The following is a 20,762-nucleotide window of genomic DNA, read 5'->3' as shown; positions in this document are numbered from 1 at the left end:
AGAGGCTGCGGCGTGTTGTCTGGTCTCGGGCGCTGCGGATGCCCCTGTGGGGAAGGCAGCGAGGCGTGCTGCTGCCGGTACGGCAGTCGGATGCTCCGGCGCAGCGGAGGGGATGGATCTTTAAATAATTCTCGTTAGGCGCGAGCAGCCATCACGCCTATTCAATGTGACAGGGACAGATGTGACGGATCGGTTCTGACACACTTCCATACCACAAGTCCGTGGCTGGAGGTGACTGGTGTCCTTCCTCCGGTCCCGTCCCCGCTGCAGGACAGCACAACGACGCCCGGATGAACCTCGCCATCGCCCTCACTGCTGCCAGGTACGGCGCTGCCATCGCCAATTACGCTGAAGTGCTGCGCTTGCTCAAGACGACAGACCCGGCCAGCGGGAAGGAGCGCGTGTGCGGGGTGCGCTGCAGGGACGTCTTAACAGGTGAGGACCGCGGGCGGCCTCCTGCGCGGCACCGGGCGCCCCGCGCTCGGCGGGTGGGAGCCGCGGCGCTCTGCAGCGGGCTTGGCCGCTGAGCCACGGCTTGGCCACGGCTGGGCAGAAAGCACGGCGCTTCAGGAAAGCGTGCTCTTTCCGTTAAAGAAACACAGAAATAATGAAACGAGGGAGGAGCGGGGAACGCTGCTGCCTGTAAATATCAATGAACCGGCAGAGGAGCCATCTTCCCAGAGTGCAGTGGCATACCATTAGCGTCAATCATCTTTAACTTCTGTCAGATTTTTCACTCAAGTCCTAGTGTTTTGGCAGGGTAGACTAAGCTTTACATCCAAACCCTTCTGTCAAGCAAAGATGATATTGTAAAATGCTACGTGCTGAACAGTAATAATCCCATTTACCAAGTCTATGGGTTGAGACTGAAATCTCTCTTGTTCGAGAGGCCGATTTCCGTTGAACTTCTACCCGGTCTACCTTCTTCTGCCCTTACAGATACGGTGGAATTTCACTGTAAAACATTTTCACGTAAGACCAGATTTGAAAGAAATCTTTGTTAATTTTTAAAAACCATTCCAGCTGTTCTGTTCACAGAAGCACGATATACTTCACCGTAGGTCAAGTTCATAGATGGATTAATGCTAGAGAGTGGCAGCGAGCAGAAAAAGAAATGATGGATGTGTTTGATGCTGTTTTCTTTCACAGGGCAGGAATTTGATGTCAAAGCCAAATGCGTTATCAATGCTACGGGACCTTTCACAGACTCTGTGCGCAAAATGGATGATCAGGAAGTACCCAACATCTGCCAGCCGAGCGCAGGCGTGCACATCGTGATGCCTGGTTATTACAGGTAACGATATTCAAAGTCTCGTAACACTCTCTGCTGGCATCTAATAAATAAGCTTGCAGGGACGCGTTCGTAGGTTTTACGGTAGTTTTGAATGCACAATTTGATTTTTACTTTTTGCGTTTTTTTAAAAGAGGATTCTGGCAGTGTGCCTGTGAGAATAACAATTTCACGTATTCAGAAAAGACTGAAGTCTTGTAGTTCTTAGTTAAAACCCACCAAGGCAGAACTCCTGCTGAAGCAGACGGGCGTTTAGGCAGAGCATCTACATCAGACTTGTGAAAGGCACCTTTTTTAATAGTGAGTTGGAGCTGAGCGTACTGACTGCTTGTTGACCTCCCCTAAGAAAACACGAATCAACCTTCCAGAGAGGAAAGCTCTTCTCCTGTTAAATATCAAACTCTGTATGCAGTAACACTCTGCCACGTTACGACTCCATTCGTAGTAAATAGGAGTGCAGCGTATACACGATACAAGTAGTAGTTCAAAATAGCAGGATTAAATTCAGACGCTGCTGTGGACACAAGCCCACCCACCTGTGGCTGTTCTGGTGGGAAGGACTTGCCTGCCTCTGCTGACCTGGATACAGAAGAGGTTCCCGTGGCGCTCTGCGAGCGCGCTCTCTGCAGACTCCTGCTTCTTCCCTTATTTGCTGCTGCAAAACCAAATCCCCTTCTACCGAGCAAGCCTCGTCAGTTGAAGCTCAAATATTACCTTTGGTTTCTGCAGTCATTAGCATCCTAATGGAAATTCACATTTGTAGACTTATCCCAATTCTGTTGATACAGTGGTCTTACAATAATGCCTTCCGTATCATCATTGCACTCCTCTGTGAATATAAATTTAGACTTCCAGTGCGCAACATGTTGTTTTGGCCAGAGCTGTCCCAACAGGACATGACCATAGACTGTAAAATGGAGGTGCTTTTGAGCTAGTGTAAAATCACTCGTGCATTCTGTTCTTTTTTTGGTGTCTTTCCCCATGAAGAATGGGGAAATGACTTGATAGCTTTAGTGCTATCAAGCACTTTAGTGCTTTAAAGCACTACCGATGTGGAGAAATGGGTTGTAATCCCAGTTTCCTCATGTACTGTTTGGAAGCACATCTGTGATTGACTTTATGGCCCTACAGCAAAAACATGTAAAGGTTTAAAACTTTGAATCACTTTGTAAATTCAAAGTAGAAGATGGCTCGATATGCGTGAGGGCTCTTATTTATTTATTGTATAATAACCTAATAATTTTAATTGGAAATTAGAGAATTCTTGTTCTTCTTGTTCCCCTGTGTATGTCAGCATGTGGGCTTTACTTTCCGTGTAAAATAGTGTCTGCCCACATACTGCCTCCACAGTACAGCTGATTAGATAAAACGGTACTGAATTTCCTTCAAGTGGCATAGCTTAAGCCAAGGAGCTGTCTGCTAAATGGGAAGTACTCGTGGTGTTTGATCTTAGTTCTATCAAGTCTTCTCCTGGTGCCAAGCAATAATCCTCAACAAGCAAAGACTGTCGTTTCACTGCGTCCTCTTGCCTTGTAGCTAATGTTTTTTAGAAGTTTGGCCAAGACTCATACAAAGGAAAACGTTATTGTAACAGGTAGAGGGTTTTAGATATAAACATAGTTAAGATTTTGTAAAACTAATGTTAACCTAATGCATTCATTTGCCATGGGTTTCTTACTCATTTGTGTTCTTCATTAATAGTCCCAGTATTCCTCCTCTCATTAATTCTATTTTTAGCACACACATCTATTCCAGCAGCTGGAATAGGTCTCTCTCACTCCCTATTGTTTATTTTCTGCTAAAATGAGAGGGGATTTTGGCTACCTTTGTTCAGATGGGCTTCCTGCCTGAAACGTGTCTGTGAATGCAACGCTTCTTTCCCCTCCCATCTGCGAAATTTCAGATGGTTTCTGTCTTCCTCGAGTTTTCCTATCTGCTCTGCGTTCCAGGTAAACTTGTCTGTTAAGCCTTAGTTCTAGTCTACGGAAAGTCACCTGTTTGCTCCTGAACTGTGTGTGTGGTGCTTTGGTCAAACGCCTCTGGAGCCCCAGGGCAGCCAGTACTTGGGTGTTAGGGTGCTTGGTTTTGATGGGAAACCCCTCACTTCTAAATTTGGTTTTGGTGGCTCTTCAGTTATTTATGTAAGATGGAACTAACGTAGCGATAGGAGGTTGAGAGCGCGCTTCCCAGGATAGCTGGTAGTATTTAATTCAGTAAATTAATTGGCATATGGAGAACTGTTTCATCCTCTCTCATAACTTGCTGTGTCATCTAACTGGAAACACTTCAGTCCATAGGTGTCACAGTGAAACCTGGTACGAGGTTTGGTGAATAAGTCTTTACTTGGTTCTCTTTAACAGTTTTTACAAAATCATATTAAAAAAAACTTTTGAAAAAATGTCTGAAGTTTTCTGAATATTCTGATACCATATATTAAATCTCTAGTTTCCTCTGTCTCTAAATCAATAGCTTTTTCATTTTAAAAAGTAATCATTTGTCTGACGTGATTTACCTTTCACAAATCTATGTTGACTTCCCCTATTAAATTGTACCTCTCCAACTGTATGCTTAAGCTGTCTATAAATATCATCTAAAAAATGTTCTAATATACATGCTATATATGAAATTTTCAGCTTCTCTTCTAGCCTTTCCAGATATTGAAAACTTACCTTCAGTAATCAGTTTAGACTTCCTAAAAATGAAATATTCAGTGATTCAGCTTGCGGCTCTCTTGAATAGGTAATTCGTATCCAAGCAGGTCTTTGTCTACCTTCAGCTTACTGTGTTAGTAGTTACCTGAGCCCGTTGGATTATTCCCCTCTGACGGTCCTTATCACCACCTAAATACATACCTCCCATCCTCCTTCCATATACTTCCTATATCCTCCTTCCCTTACCGGGAGTAGGTGCAAAGCCTGAAGGCTGCCAAACTGACTGCACGTGTTTTCGCAAGGACTTCCAGAACCGGAAATGAAACTCAGCATCTTTCCTTTAAATAAAAATGAATGGAAAAAAGGGGCAGCTTAAATATTTTCCTATATAAAAGCTGTTTGTTTTTGAAGCGTTTGGAGAAGCCTTTGTTTTCTGAAATATAAGCAGAGCTATTTAATAAGTGATAAGGACAACTGTTTTTGTACATGTAGGGTTTGTTGTTTTTTGGGTGTTTTGGTTTTTTTTTTTTGCATTATACCAGGAAACATTTATACATAAGTTAAAATTTCCTGTAAGAAGATTTTTTTTTTTTCCTTCATTTTACTGAATCGTCCTGTTGGTAGGACTGGCATAAATAAATACGAAATCTCTGAGTACTGGCGTCGGGATAGAGTCTGTTGGTCTTTACGGAGGTGATACCTTTTGCCTTTTTTCCCTTCAAACACGGTTCCCCCTTCAGGAATGCCGTAGCGAGAGCTGGGAGCAGTCGGAATACGCCTCCCGGCCCGAATCCTGCGGGAGTCCGTAGGCGTTCGTTCTGTTCAGGCGGCAGGTCGTCAGCAGACTCGGGCTGCAGCATCACTGGAGTTTCTCTGTTCAAATGCACTCGCAACGCTTACGACATCAGTGTGTGTTGCTGTCCTCTTGTCTTCTCTACTCTTTTCTTCCTATTACTGACTCTCAGCCCTACGCCCCTGCCCCACCTCTACCGCCAGTGCCAGGCTGCAGAAGTCACTGGGATTTGGTATGTCTTTGCTCCCTACACAGAGGACAAAAGTCAATAACTGATAACTTAGGTTAATATTATTTCACCTTAAATTTTTCTTGTTATGTACTTAAATGCATCAAAACAGAACTGGGGGTCTGTTCTTACTTCTTCCATTTCCACGTGCATTCTGTTTCAGCCTTCCCTTCCCTTTGTGGCAGAATATAAATTAAGTCTACTTTTTGATTAAAAGCGGTTGCTTGTTCCGTAACGAGTTCCAAGTGAACTTCCAAATGTTTGTATTTGACATTCCGATGAGCAAGGCTTTCAAGAGTGGATGGAGATGTGAGGTATGCCAAAGGCCTGATTGCTTGAGTGAAGGCTGTGGTCTCCTAACTTGCTTCAGAAATCAAATTCTGGTGATATCTGAGCATCACACACAAGAGCCTTATTTCTCAAAACTTCTGGGACTGCCTTTTAAAGTCAGGTCACGGCCACATGGGAAATAACTGATTTTATTTTATTTTATTTTACTTTTGTTCTTAGCTCAAATGATTAATGTTCTAATACTTTATCTGGGGTGGAAGATGTGCAAGAACAGAATCCCTGGTGATGCCTGACCTGTTTTGAACCGTGTCCCTTCTTTATTTCAGCCCTGATAATATGGGTCTGCTTGACCCAGCCACCAGCGATGGTAGAGTGATTTTCTTCCTGCCGTGGGAGAAGATGACGATTGCAGGGACCACAGACAGCCCGACTGATGTTACGTCCCATCCCATCCCAACAGAAGAAGACATAAACTTCATTCTGAATGAAGTACGCAACTACCTTAGTGTTGATGTTGAAGGTAAACCTTTGTCAGCTCTGTTTCTCCCCACGCTGATGGTGCTGATGAGCCTGTGGCATTTCAGTCTGAGTAGACGCTGTCTGTCAAAAGTTTTTGAGACCTTGATAACCGTGGTTCTTGTGCATCTGGGTGTTTCTAAACCTAGTGGGGCATAAGTGTCATCTTGGTCTATCGATCAGACCTAAACAAGGATGCTTCTTCAGATATCCCTGCAATCGCTGGGCTACTTAAATGGAGGTTGGTTGGTATCTGCATGCTCAAGACTTTGCATACCTTTTGCCTAACTGGCACTAAGTGTCCAGCTCCACGGCCAAGTTCTGGTCTCTTTGGGTGGTGGGCGCAAGGCTTTGCAGAACTGGGAGAGTTCAGTCATACATCAGCGCAGGTACCTCAAATAATTCACCTGCTTGTCTTGAAGGAAGCGTTGCTCTGACTTTTCCCATGTCTTTGTTTTTATTTCTGTTCTTCTGGCCGCTGTATTTTTAGAATTTACTTTTCTTGGCATGGTAAATATCTAACAGTGTCAGTGTTCAGTGGGAGAGGAACGTACACTGGGCAAGAAGGGGAATTTATAAAAATTGCTCGGTGACAGTCGTTCCCTTCAGTAGCTGAGCTGAGAACACACTTGTAAGACGCTGGCCTGCTTCGGCTTGGTGCTGGTTTAAAGGAGAGAGGCTTCTTTCCTTTGGAGCGAGGTGTTTTAAAATCATTCTCTTGAGAGCATTTGTACTTCTGTATTTCTGCTGTAGTAGGAGCATTAAAATGAATCTGAAGAGCACTGTCAGGAGCGGTGCAGCATCCTTAGGTTTAGGAAAGCTTGCTGTCTGGAGATGGGCAGCGCTAGGTTACTGGTTTCCTGAAGTGGACAGTCGATGTCTCTGTGTTGTATAATGCTCAGAAAAAGTCTTCAGGAAATGTACCTTCAAGTTTCTGGAGCAGAAGTTGATATCAATAAGTGCGGGAGGCCAGGCAGGTAGCTGGTAGAGTTAGGACTGTGAATAAGAGATTTTGCAAGGTATTTTACAGAAGTACATTATGAAGTGTTTAATTCTTTTGAATGAAACCTACCTAGGTGCACGCTGTTTTTCACATATGCAATTAGCAGTGTTTATAGATTGCTTGTTATTGAATTAACAACTGTGCTGGCCATATCAACTCACTGCAGACCTGCCTTTTTGCTGCCAGAGACAGTGCCAGGGTTATCAACAGGCTTGGATGTGTTCCAACTGTTTAATTATAGTGTCACGCATGCTGCTTTTTCTAGTTTCATTAGTTTATAAACGTAATATGGTATCTTATTTCTGTGATTAACACTTCATTTTGGCAGGTTAAACATGCTGGCAGAGCACCATTGATTTCTGAAATCTATTTTGTGTTCTGTGGGGATATTTTTACACCCCGTTACTGATTTTTCAATTATCATTTATTTGAAAGTTGTATTTAAAAAAAATGTTCCAAAGACTTCAGCATAAAGCAAATCGGTCAATTTTTCTATTGCAAATTTAATAAGGGACAAAACTAATTTCATTAAATTCTCTATCAGTCCCATGTTTTATATGTCACAGAATCCCAGACTGGCGGGGGTTGGAAGGGCCCTCTGGAGCTCACCCCGTCCCACCCCTGCTGGAGCAGGCACCCCCAGAGCAGGGGCACAGGGCCGCGTCCAGGCGGGGGGTGAATGTCTCCAGGGAAGGGACCCCACAGCCTCCCTGGGCAGCCTGTGCCCCTGCTCGGGCACCCTCAAAAAGCACCACCAAAGAGAGCAAATGGACCTCTGTCTCTGACTTCGTTTTGGGCTGGAGAAGGTTACTGGTACTGATCATGGCAGCGCTGGTTTTAACTCTGTAGCCCAGCTTATTCCATTACTCTAGAGAATCTTCTCCAGCTTCTTGAGTTGCCCAGCTAACAAGGATGATGTGGTGCAGTCCTTGTTTCACAGCAAGTATCTACGTGCACGCAAAGACCAGAGGAGGGATATGAGATAAATACCTATCAGTCCTTGGCTGACTTTGGCTGATCTTTGGTTCCGGACAGTAAGAAGAGGAGACGTGTTGGCAGCGTGGAGTGGCATTCGTCCTCTGGTCACAGACCCCAACTCCAAAGACACACAGTCGATATCCCGGAATCATGTCGTGACCATTAGCGACAGTGGTCTTGTCACAATAGCAGGTACTGGAAGTTCTCTTAAAGTAGCTGCTTAGGGCTTCCCCAGTGTATTTTATTCAAAACTTTTCTTGTTACAGAATAATCCTTCATGTTCCTATAACTAGATAATGATCTGTCAGTGGTAGCGTGACTGGCTTGTTGGAGCAAGTCTAGTAAGAATAACGTGATATATATCGTACGTATCAACTTGGTATCCGCTTGCTCTCCCCAAATCAAGAAGTAACTGTGTGGTTACAGGTGGGAAGTGGACAACCTACCGTGCCATGGCCCAGGACACCATTGATGCAGCTATTCAGGCGCATGATCTGAAGGCAGGTTCCAGTAGGACCATTGGACTGCAGCTACAAGGGGCTGAGGACTGGAGTCCCACTCTCTACATTAGGTTGGTCCAAGACTATGGACTTGAAAGTGAGGTGAGCCATGTACTCTGCTGATGCTCAGATGTTTCTGTGTTGGAGGGTTTTGTCTTCCCACTAAATCTAATGCCGATATAACGTATACAAAGGTCTGAGCCCGATAAGAGCTTATTACCTGGCCGGGGCAAAGATAGTTTTAACAGAAATAAATTCTGAAAATTGTTCTTCTTTTCTTCCCTTTCCCCTTCCTCTTAATCCTGACTGTTTCCTGCTTTAAAACGTTACGACATGCTAGGCTTTGCCCTCCTTCGAGCCCAACAGAATCCATACTTCAGATATGACTGCAGCGTAGCAGCAGAGTTGGAGCACCATCACGCACTGTTACCTTGGCACATACGTAGTGGTGTCAGTGCTGGTCTAACCCATTCACAGCGCAAGTGGTTTCCTCCCACTCAATCAAAACCGAATACCCTCCTCAGCCTATTTGTCACCAATAACAAGAGAATTGACAAGACGGTCGTGTGTATACTTGATATGCTTTCAAAAGCCTACTGGATTTGGTTTCAACTCCGCAGGTGGCTCAGCATCTAGCTTCAACATACGGTGACAAGGCTTTTGAGGTGGCCAAAATAGCCCAAGTTACAGGAAAGAGATGGCCTATTGTTGGAAAACGTCTTGTATCTGAATTTCCTTATATTGAAGCTGAGGTATGTGGGAAAAACTACATAACGTTCTTTGATTCTCTTCTGGGGATAAGCAGGGTCTAGAGCAGGCCTGTCTTGCTCTGTAAAAAATCTCCATAAGCCCTTTCCTTTGGTGAGGTCCAGATCTTTTTTCAGTTCTTGTTTTCCCCCTTCCCTGGAGCATGCTTTATTTTTATGTTTATATTTACACATATTAATGCACATAATTAAATATTTATAATTATAGAATGTCTATTTTTTTTTCATATGCACATGTTTGATCCCAGGTGCATTTTAGAAAATGTTCTAAGAAAAAGGGAGCTTTTCAAACCTTTCCCTTGGCTGGGGGGACCTAGTTACAGAAAGTTCCTTTTGTATAGCCAGCCCGGCAGTGCGGTTTGTGATGCTAAACAGAACTTCCCACAATGCCCAGCTACCCTCTCATCTGCTTTTTTCCCCCTTGTCTTATTGTTCTAGGTTGTCTATGGTGTTAAAGAGTATGCCCGCACGGCAGTGGATATGATTTCCCGACGTACTCGCCTGGCGTTTCTGAATGTGCAGGCTGCAGAGGAAGCCCTGCCAAGAATCGTAGATATAATGGGGAAAGAACTTAACTGGAGTGAGCAGAAAAAGAAGGTACAAAGGCTTTTTAATCTGAAACCGTTTTGTTTTTCTTAAGTAGTTTTCACATTAAGGATCTAAATTAGTTGAATAGAAAACTTCGAGTGATGCTTTCTTCCTGAGAGAATGATTTCACTTGGTGTCTTTGATAAAGTCTTAATGACAAAAATAGCTGTGAAACGAGTTGGTGTTGGCCAGGGGAAAGGGAAAATCTGCATCCTGTTGTTCCCCAGCTTTAGAAGTGAAAGCAGACTTGGCATTACTGACCCATCCCTACTCAGATATTTTGTTTACTGACATTTTTAAACAGATCTGCCTCAGAAAAGGAGGATCTTGTAACCTGTGTCACAACTTTTTGTCTGCTGTGTCTTTTGAAAAGCAATGATACTGAGTTTGCACCATTCTCTGGCCTACCTTAATGCTTAAGGTTGTTGTTAGCTTCCTTTGCCCCCAGCGGGTCTGTGCTCAGACATACAGCGTGGGACTCGTCTCGCTTGTGGTGTTGGCAACAGGTTGTCTCTTAAGCTGGACTCTGTGTGCCTGCTCTGTAGTAACAAGCTTTGGTCAGACGACTTACGCTAACAAAGGCATCTGCTGTGCACGCGCTGAATCGTGCCCTACAGCCCTCTTTGGGTCTCTGCAAGCTGTCAGGAGTACCTCAGATAACTAGCTTAGATGTAGGCATCCCACCTACTGACGTGAATCCTGCCCCTTCCGAACTAGCGCATCACGTCAGTTACCAATCATCGCTGCTTTCTGGCGTCGTGAAAAGACAAATGCCCAGAATACCGGAGGCAGGGCTTGCAATGCTGCTCGGAGTATGCTGGTGGAAAGGCAGCGCAAGGAGTGCTGTACCCGAGAGGGATGCGTGGTTTGGGACTTCTCTCACTTCTTTCAAGCAAACGGAACCTGGGAATGCTCCCCTAGCCCTTCCACTCCAAAGGGGGTGGGAAGTTTCCCTTGGACTGTTCGCAAAACCTTTTAGCCACTTAACAGTTTGATTAACATTCTGGAAGGAGCTCGTTTGAACCCTGCTAGCCAGAGCACCTGCAGTGATCCCAAAGCCTCCCCACAGGAATGCATAAAGAAGGAGACACCGTCGTGCCACAGCTGTGAGCTGTGTTGCTTGCCTGCATGGATGTTGTGCAGCCTCATAGTCTGAAGCCTTGACTGAAGTTAGAGGCTCTCACCCTTACCCAGTGAGATTTGCTCGTAGAATAATCCACCACGTTAACCAAAGCTATATCAATTCTTCCATAACGATAGACTAGAAAATGGGAAGCTTGCAAAGCAAAGCATTTGAAGCCAGCACGCCATTAGGGCTGCGTGGACAGCCTTAGCTCCAGCAGGCTGTAGTTGGGGAGTTAGGCACCCGTCCTCAGCCTAACCCGCAGGAAGGAAAGCTAACGAGTACCGCATGTACCTGTAAGACTTACAAAGCCATCCGTGGCTTGTGTGAGCTCACTGACGCCAGCGAGGCGGTCTCTGGGGTCCCCGAATGCCCACTGGGGTTTCTTTTGGAAAAGTCTCCTTTTCTTTCAAACGAGGCTAAAAACCCCTTGAGTTATTGAGCGTCTCTTCCGTAGCCAGTCTTGGGCCATTTTGAAGTGCTGCATTTTCACAGCAGTCTGGCATGTGCTATATTTCAGCGTGACAGACGAGGCAATTCAATGCCCATCCAGAAGAGCATTCTTCAGTTTAGATCTTCTAATAAGACCACTAAGTAAGTCTGGTTTGGGACTTTAAGGCGAATTTCTGTGCTTATAGCGAAGTACGTAAGAGTGGTCAGTATGGTTGAGTTGGTCTCTTAATACAGCTTCACAAACGAGTCTCTGCTAGATGAAGTGGCGTATATGTACGTGTCTAGGAATCTTTTCCTGCTCTGGTGGCCGTTACTTAGCATGCTTACTTGTGTTTGATAACTGCAGTGCGGACTATTTAATATTGGTGCCCATGTGGCAGATGCTTGTGTCACTCTTAAAACCGTGTTGGGTGTACCCGTCGCTGTAGGGAGAGCTCTCTTCTGCACTACTTTATGTATGGCAGGTGTTTATCACTTATTAAAAAACTGGCTATGGAAGACCTTGCATTGAATTTTCAGGTAATAAATTAATTTTACTGCCATCAGAAAAACTAGTTTAAAATGTAAAGAACCTGCCAGGTTTGAGCCTCCCGATTCCCTCCGTGCCCCAGTATTAGGCAGTTAGGTGAGACATTGCACTAAGATACCAGCTGTGAGTTAAACAGTGCTTTGTAGGCCTGACCTGCAGGCACCATTCCTCACGAAATGGGTAGATAGACCCTGTGTGACCGAAGGTGTGGTATCGTCCTGGAAGCGTTTACATGGTAATCAGGAGTCTTTACTAGACTTGATATCTCTTTTCAAGACTAAAGAGTGCCTAAGCTTGAGTTATGTTTTTAAATAATTTTTGGCTACCATCTGTTTAATTTTTGGACCTTAGGTAAATTCTAGCTAAGTGGAAGAAGCTAATAAATGCTACATTAAAAATAATTGTGCAAGAACTTGCTATTCCTTGGATATACAGTTTGTCCTTATTTCGTTGTAGGAGGAACTTGAAGCTGCTAGAAAATTTCTCTATTATGAAATGGGCTACAAAGTAAAATCGGATCAATTAACAGACAGCTCCGAAATCAGTCTAGTGCCTTCAGATATTGAAAGGTAAGTAGAGTAAGAGAGTTCCCTATGCTGATAGGAATTAATACCTGTCATTCTTCTGAGTGCAGTTTTTCCCACTGATAATCCTTATCTTGCAGGTACAAGAAGCGATTCCACATGTTTGACAAGGACAAGAAAGGGTTTATTACTATACTGGATGTGCAGCGTGTCTTGGAGGTAACGCTTCCTTGTGTTCTTTCAGTTTCCTTTTTAAGCCTCTTATCTAAATTTCCGAGTGGGGCACAAATAGTGCTGAACAATCCAGCTGATGTACTTCTGTGCTTTTTTTTTTTTCCTAGAGCATCAGCGTGCAAATTGCTGAAAATACACTTCATGATATCCTCAATGAAGTGGATCTGAACAAAAACGGACAGGTTGAGCTCAATGAGTTTCTGCAGGTAGGTGTTTCTGTGTTACAAGAGATGCTGCGGTAACTTAAATACCTGTGACTTTGTCCATTAGATTTTTCTCCCCCTTTGCTGGAGGGCTGGGTCGGAGACTAGGTGAGCGTTGCTCGGGTAAACGCTGTAGTGTCGATGCCCTTTGCCAGATCACAAGGTCAGTGGCACGCAGCCATCCTCAAGCAACAATGATATTCAGGGATTTGTTTCATGTGCAGAAATGATGAGACCCAAAGAACAGGCCCATTTTACAAAGTATTCCCCAGTACAGACGTGAGTTTGGCTTTTTTAATCCAGAAACGCTGTTTAAATGTATTAAAAAATGCTATAATTGTCGGTTGGAAGGTATATGGCACAGTTATGCATGCTGACATTTATCTGGGTCTGTTAAGTGACTGGTAGTTTCTAAACTATTTTGAATATTTTCAAGAATGAGCTTGTGGTTAAAGCACATCCAATCCATATAATCCCATTTTAACTCCTGGCTTGGCTAACGTTATCTCGGTGTGTGCGAAAGGCGTTACACTGACAGCCCATACATCCCTGCTTTTTGCAGAGCTTTAAAATAGAATTCAGGGTGCCACTGAACCGTTTGTTTGCCCAGCTCCTCTTGCATATGCAGTTTGCCAGCCAGCTTTGTTTTTGCGGAGCCTTTCTTGGTGTGGTATTTCAAGTGACTGCCATGTCTTTCCTGCCTGGTGGCAATGATGAATGCCGAACATGAGATAAATTAATGCTGGGGATTTTGGTCAATGTCAGCCCTTTCTTCACTGTGTCAAGTTAAACAAACAAGATCAAGGCAAAGGAAATGGTAATTGTCTCTCTCGAGATGAGCTGTAGATAAGAGCAGCATTGTTGAATCTAAATGCAGAAAATTTTCACAGGTTGTGTCCAGCATTAGAAAAAAGGACTATTTATTTGCCTAAAATGCAGCAATTTAGCTGGGTAACTGCAAGGCACCGTGGGGAAGGGGGGGGCAAAACCCAAACAAACCGTGGAGGGGAAGGAAAAAGAAACAAGGGCTTTGGGAGTTTATGCTTATGTATTCCAATATAAGAGAAAATCGCAGCTGCTGTTCTGGCTCTTGAAAAGGGTCTCCCTCGCACAGCCCTTTGCATGTGAAAACTTTTAATGGGTGGGGGGGAACCCACTGTTTACTGTTAGGGCTGTGTTAAACTGTAATTTGGTTAGTTTGGATACACAGTGGTTAAGAAGTTGAAACTAGCAGTAATTGTTTTCTGTGGATTTTTTTGGTGGCTTTCTAGGGTTTTTACTTTACTGGGCTGCATAGCCTCACTAGGGCTTGCCTGCCCTAAGCCATGATAGCTGTAAAATATAAAAGGCACGTCGCTGTTGGTGCAGTTTCACTGTTACTTTTGTAAAACGGTGTAACTCTGGCTACTGGCTTCCCCTATACATTTCACAGCGCAATCTATATATTTAAGGCTCGTGATGGATGCAGTAGTGCTCGCTTGTGCCTGTGCACCTCTGTCCTGTAGAGGAGAGCGCAGCGCGCGGGGAGCCGCTGCGGAGCCAAGTGCTGAGGGGGAAGTGTGGTCATAAAATTAACAGGAGGTTGCCATGGAAGGAACAAAATACATTAAATGTTTGTTTAATTTTTTTTTTTAATGGATCTGTTAAGTCAGTTCCCAATACTTTCGTGTTTGCTTTCTGAAAACTTTCAAGTAATTGCATTTTACCACAGAATGCTTGTGGAAAGCCATGTGCAAATATTTGTGGACGTTTATATTAGAATATAGGAACACGTTGTACGAGGGTGGCCGCGTAGCTCTCCGGGTGGGGAGCAGCGCAGTGCCAAGTGCTTTCATCCGGCCAACCGCCGATTGCCGACGTAACTCAAATAACGGCCTCGCGAGAACCGGTCCCGGCAGACACCGAGGCTTCCGCCTGTTTCTCAGAGGGAAAGCGGACCGCAGTGAGCCGCGCCGACTGCACCCAGGGCGCTCCGCCACGGCGGGGAGGCAGGGCCCTGACGGCGGCTGGGTGCGCGTGGAGCCGTCTTAGGGCGGGGACGCCGCTTCTGGAGACTTGCGGAGGCAAAAAGAGAACCCAACCCCATGTTTAACCCCATGTTAAACCGTTTTCCCAACAGCAGGTTTCCTTTGGGGTCCTGGCAGACCTGCGTACCAGAAACTCTTGCTCTCATGGTAGTGCCAGAGGACCAGCTCTCTCTGCGGTCGCCTCCCCAGAGAGCATGCAGCGCAGCCAGACCAGGCAGGCACAAGGCGGTGTTGTCAAGCAGGGTGAATGGGTGCGAGGGCAGTGCCTCCCCTCTTAGGGCCTCCCTGTCCGTGTGGGGAGTACCCAGCCCCAGCGATGGAGGACTTCCCTTGCTGGCGGTAACTCCTGCTCTTTGACCAGCTGCCTCTGCTGGTCCTCTCCTTCCCGACTCACCCTCCACCTTGCCTCCTGGCTGCACAGGGTGATCGAAATGCCTTCAAAATGCAGGGAGGTTTTTCTAGCCTCAGCTGGGCCTGTAAAGCACAGGGTTCCCTTCTGTCCCTTTCCCCTCCCGGGTTCTCATTCCTGCTTTGACAGGGTTGATACCACATTTGCATAGGTCCAGCTGCAGATATAATGAACAGATTTTTCTATAGATGGGGAGAAATCTGAAGGATTCTTAACACTCAATAGGAGTAAGAAATTGCATTTTGTAAGCACCGATTGCTTTCCATAGTAGTCTTTGGCAAGCTGACTGCATGTAATTTCAAGTCTAATGCTCGCTTTATCCGTGGGATAAAAAAAGAATTAACTAAAATCTTAGCACTAGTGTGTGTTCGTTAAGATAGAGCTGAGTCCAGTTTCAAGGACTTAAAGGCAAATTAGTTTTAAAAGTCGATAAAGGAATTTGGATTTGAAAGAATTGTGGAAGTCAAGTACACTGTCTCTACAAAGAAGGGCACATGAACAAAAAAGGGCATGGTCCAGGGTCAGTGGTAGATCAGGAATGGTGTGCTTCTATTAGGTACATCTGTCAGATAGCAAAAAAGAGGTTAAAAAAAAAAAAAGCCTGTGAAAGGGATGGGTTATCCTGCATTCTTAAATGTCACTGAAAAAACCCTGCTGTTGATGGTTGCCTGCACTGTTACTTCCAAGTGGATTGTATTTGGTACTTCTGCTCTTGCTGCCACCCGTGCCCGGCCAAAACTTTCCCTGATGTTTCTGGAAAATAGGAATCAAGCTTTGGGGTGAGTCTTTGAAACCATACAGCAGTTTTGCTTTCTATATGGAAAAATGAGTTCTGTATATTCTTTAACATTTGCTAAGGGCTCTTGGACAAGCTCTGCCGTTGTTTGGACTGGAACCATGTCAGCATCCACCCTTGGTGGCCCAGGGGCAGGACAGCCAGCCGTGTCCGTATGCCATGAGTTAACAGCACCAAGCTGCACGACTCCGCTGGTGTCCTGCGCCCCATACGCCGTGTCGGTGGAGGGCTCGTGTGGTGTCTGCTCAGGGACTGGTGTCGGTGGTAGCTGCCCTGCCGTCCCCTTGGCTGCTTACTGAGGCCTTTCCGTGAGGGGCTGTAGCGTCTACCTCTGTTCTTCGTCTTGCAAATGAGTTAACGGGATGCTCTCCCTGTTGTGTCTTAAGCTCATGAGCGCTATTCAGAAGGGCCACGTCTCTGGAAGCCGGCTGGCTGTGCTCATGAAGACTGCTGAGGAGAATCTGCGCCAGAGGGTGGTGATTCCGGTGGACCGGAGCGGTGGTGGACTCTGAGTTCCGACACAACCTGTGCTCGCAGCCACAGCCAACGGAGATGCGTGGCCGCGCCTCTCTGCTGAACAACATTCCAGTGCTTCGGATTGTCCTTGCTTGGTCAAGATGACCGGTATCTATTGGTGTAGCTCTTACAAAAATACGATGGTGCATTTGTTTTCATTATTAATGGCTTTCTGTGCAGCTCTTAACACTCCAGTACGTGGCCTTTTGGACTGGGTATTGTTTAGACGTAGGAGTTTATTAACGAGAGTTCAAGAATACAGTCTAGAATGATTTGGGTGCTCACACAAGCACATGTGCACATACTGCCTTGTTCATTAACTTTTATATCGCCTTTACCTTTAAAGAAAACGATGCTCAAAGTGAATCCTGCCGTTAAATGTGTTGCGTTGAGTTTTGCAAATGCACGTTTAGTATTTAAAAGCTGCTGCTCTGTCCTCTTCGAGGAGGAGCAAGAGAGGGAAAGCTGATGTTCTGGACTGGCGATGGTATCACAAAAGGAACTAAAGTGACGCTCCCTGAGGTAGTGATGACGGTGAGGAACTGCCACAAGCCTTCCGTGGGTGGCTGGCTTTGCTCTTCCGAGCGCTCTCTTATTTCAGTGGTACCAATACGTGGCCAGGCGAAAATAACAGCAGTACGAAGCTGAGAAACTGCAAGACGTCTTGATTAATCACCCAAGTTAATAATTTGGTTAAAAACTAGGGGACAGCTTTCCTTTCTCCCATATTAATAAAAACAAGCTTCCTTTAATAAATGGCGTTGTCTCGCAGGTGGTGGTTCATGCTGTAAAGCACTTCATGCTGTTTCCCATTTTGGACAAACACTAATGATACGTAGGATATGGCCGGGCTTTGATAGCATGAGTCTTAATTGTTTATTTAAAAACGCTAACGACAAAGTGAAACAATGACATTTGTTTTGCATTCCAGTAACTCTTCTGTAAAGTGAAAGGGCTATTTTTGAGCAGATTAATGGAGACAAACAAAAATTAGGACCACTCTCTTGAGCTGTTTCCAGCGATGCTGTGTCTGGCTATTTGCCTTTCTGTTGTTAGGCTGACTTGGGCCACAGGCGGGTGGAGGAGTTCTGCCTAATGTAGAGCACGGAAGGGGGAAACATAAGAATGGTTTATTGATTAATTTGTCATCCTGTTATAGTTTGAGTATGAATACCAATTTACAACTCAAAACAAGCCTCAGTTCTAAGGTGTCAGAATTTCTACTTGTGTAAAATCTGATCTATTTTAACTGATGTGACCACTTCCACTAATGGAAAATAACAGCAACGATTACTTCGGTATTTTAAAAGGCAAAATGACTGCATACACGAAACGGAGATGCTGAGGAATGCGTGTATGTAGCATAGTCAGTACAGACGTGTTTGGCTGGAGAGGCAGAGTCCTTTAAAAAAATGCAAAATGAAAAAATTCAGGTGTTTAGAAATAGTAGATACAAAAAAAAGGCAAACCTCATTTCAAATTCATACACAGTTATGGTTTTGTCAGTCCAAACAATTGGGAGAATCTGGAGGGAAGGAGACAGTTTCAGTAAATGCCTTTCGGATGGTTTTTGCATGTTATAATTTTTTGATGCTGCTTGTACCAAAACGCAGGTATTGTTAGGGGGCTCTGGCTTTTTTGCTTCGAGTCCTGTGCTCGTGAGGCACGGCCTATGGGAGCGAGGAGTTAGCGCATTTGACAGCATGGGAGTTCTTCCCTGAACAAAGGGTTTGTTTCGGTGGTCCTGCAAGCTTCTCTTTGGCGAATATGTTCCAGCATATTCAGGTAAAGTATCTAATGTGTGACATGGCTTCGTACGTCCGAAACCCCTTGCAAACAAGAGCACAACAGCAGACTTTACATATGCTGCGGATCTGGAGGGAAATGAGTGTACAGTACGCAGGTTATTTTGGCTCAGTGCGCAAGGTAAGGAAGGAAGGGGTTTAGGATTCCACTGCTAACAATTTAATTTAGAACAAAAAAAAGAAAAAGTAAAAATAATGAGACCTTTTCCAGGCCACATAAAGAAAAAATATTTACAATATTGAACATCTTTTGTATGGTTTAAATGAGAATTCTCCTACACTCCTCTATAAATGGCACTGTTAAGAATTAATAATACAAGTTTACTTGTAAAGCCACAATTTTCTTTGTACCCAACGTCTACTCTTTGTTCCCTTGCTGCAGTAATATTGCGTAGGGAACGTGACTTCGGGGTTTCTTGGCTGCGCGTGTGTCCTCTGATACGAATTTGCTTTGCATCTTCGGCACTTTACTGTCGTGCTTCTCTGCTCTTTTGTACGGCACAGCAAGATCTCGTGTGACTACCTTGTGTAATGGGAGAAGATTGCATGTGTTACCTAAAACAGCTAAATCTATACGTGGAAAAAAACCCCTAGAAGTATTTATTTATCAGCTCGCATTTGTTTTCAGGAATGTTGACTTTGTTGTTTGTTATTTTGTTTGGTTTTTTTCATGTGAATGTACTGTAGAAAGAGTTGTAAAATGTCACTGTCTTGCATTGTTCTGATCCTAGGTGGAAAAGCAGTAATGTGATTTCTTTTTCTCTTTATATTTTTTCTTTTTTTTTTTTTCCTTTTGAGGTGGGAGTTGGATTTCTCAACGGGTGTTTATTTTGTGTTTTAAATGAACTGCACGCCCTGGGGGGAGGGCACGCGTGCACGTGCAGCGTGTTTGTGTATGCGTGTATAAACACGGGTGTAGATACGTACACGGATGTACAGACACCGCCGCTTTTACACGTGGCACTTGCATATTTTGTTAGGCTGCTGTTCTAGACTGAACTGTTAAATACTGTGTTTGAGGCTGGGTTGTCATTTTTATAACTGTCTCGGTGTTTTACTGCCATTATTTATTACTTTTGATATTCAGAATGAGCCGCATGCATTTATAGAGCAATAAGAGGATGTATTTAATGTGCCTTGTTTTTAACTGAGTAGGAACTGAAAGCATGAATCAATAAAAGCGATTAAAAGCGGTCCCTTCACCGGCAGTTTGTTACGGCAGTTACAAAAATAACTTTGATTAACCTCAGAAAAGTTTATTTTTAAAGGAAAAACGTTCAGAGAGATGCTTGTTGGTAAACATATCATAATTTTGTCCGTGCTCTCCCGTTTTAGCTCAGCATTTCGCACTTTGTAGTTTAAAAGTGAAAATTAGGAGTTAATACAGCACTCGGCATTCTCGGGACGTAGGAGCTGTGCGCGCTCGCCGAGGACGCGCAGGGTAAGGTGTTCCGCGCTGCCGTCTCATGCTAGAATTGCAGCCAGCCAGCGGGCCTGCATTTTGGGGGGGGAAATGCCAGTCGCAAGCGCTCCTTTGCACGCTGATGAATTTCATCGTAACTAAAATCGATAGAAATGAACGGAAGAGATTCCATAATCCATTTTGATCATTTCACACGTCAAGTTAGTCCAGGGTTGCCATGTGTTGATAAATGTTCTGACAGAAAAAATGCGATATATTTTCATTGTCAGTAAATCAGTAAAGCTGTTATCAGTTTTAACGCAATTTTTATAATCTCCATATTATTTTATAGGTTTTAATTTACACTTGTAATAGGGACATTCCACAGCTGTGATGTAGCTGTGCCGAGTAGAGGGGTTGTGTATGTGCAGGCAAAATAGCTCCCTTCCGCGTGTTTCCCCCAGAAATAACCAGGACCGATACCTCCAGAGTACAATCATGATGATTATGGATTTTTATCAAATCTGTGGGGTGCAAGTGATATGTCAGAAAACTTCTGCTACAGTCGTCTTCATCCCCAATATTCTGCAGCGCTAAGATTGCCTTGGGCCATGATCCTGAACTGGCTGCTCGAGGTGGAACCGAAACGAGCCGGGGTTTTTGAGGAGTGGTGTTTTGGGGCTGGGTTCCCCGTGCTTTGCACGATTTCTCCACTGAATGTTCAAAAATTCAGATTTATTGTGGCTTGCGTTCACTTGCGCACTGCAGCCTGTTTCAGAAATATGATACGGCATATCATAGCAACATTAATATTTAAGCGTTGATGCCTGAGCTGGGTGTTTCCCGTGTCAGATATGAACTGATTGCATCTGTTGAGGAGAGAAAACCATCTTCAGTGGGGATGAATCTCTGCTGCTTAAGTGTTGTTTCTCCTCGCTGAAAAAAAGAGGGGTTTTCAGATTCGTAGGTGTCTTCTGCCTCGAGGGTTTCGTCCTCGTTCCCCTGCTGAACCGGCCCCCCCGATTTCTGTGTGCCCGTACCCCGACACAGGAGCACTGGCTGCACAAAGCATGTGCGCGGCTGCTCTGGCTGCAGGTTACAGGCTGCCTTTCGGAATCGATACTTTCCTCACTC

At 44.6% G+C, this 20,762-nt stretch overlaps 1 protein-coding gene across 2 annotated transcripts in view; it reads left to right on the top strand.

Annotated features, from left to right (window-relative positions):
* The window catches only part of GPD2 (glycerol-3-phosphate dehydrogenase 2), a 61,426-nt gene extending 42,005 nt beyond the window's left edge, over positions 1-19,421 (top strand). For both annotated transcript variants that reach the window (XM_064450918.1, XM_064450917.1), the window contains exons 7-17: positions 271-435; positions 1,150-1,294; positions 5,582-5,775; positions 7,810-7,944; positions 8,179-8,354; positions 8,873-9,004; positions 9,458-9,616; positions 12,169-12,281; positions 12,377-12,455; positions 12,578-12,676; positions 16,292-19,421. In XM_064450918.1, the coding sequence (XP_064306988.1) occupies positions 271-435; positions 1,150-1,294; positions 5,582-5,775; positions 7,810-7,944; positions 8,179-8,354; positions 8,873-9,004; positions 9,458-9,616; positions 12,169-12,281; positions 12,377-12,455; positions 12,578-12,676; positions 16,292-16,417 (1,523 nt within the window). In that variant the 3' untranslated portion in view covers positions 16,418-19,421. The remainder of the gene's footprint in view (positions 1-270; positions 436-1,149; positions 1,295-5,581; positions 5,776-7,809; positions 7,945-8,178; positions 8,355-8,872; positions 9,005-9,457; positions 9,617-12,168; positions 12,282-12,376; positions 12,456-12,577; positions 12,677-16,291) is intronic.
* Positions 19,422-20,762: the final 1,341 nt, after the last annotated feature.

Source organism: Phalacrocorax carbo, chromosome 5, assembly GCF_963921805.1.
Source record: "Phalacrocorax carbo chromosome 5, bPhaCar2.1, whole genome shotgun sequence".
Taxonomy (NCBI): domain Eukaryota; kingdom Metazoa; phylum Chordata; class Aves; order Suliformes; family Phalacrocoracidae; genus Phalacrocorax; species Phalacrocorax carbo.
Note: the sequence above shows the minus strand (reverse complement) of the source record. Positions and strands in the feature narration are given on the sequence as shown.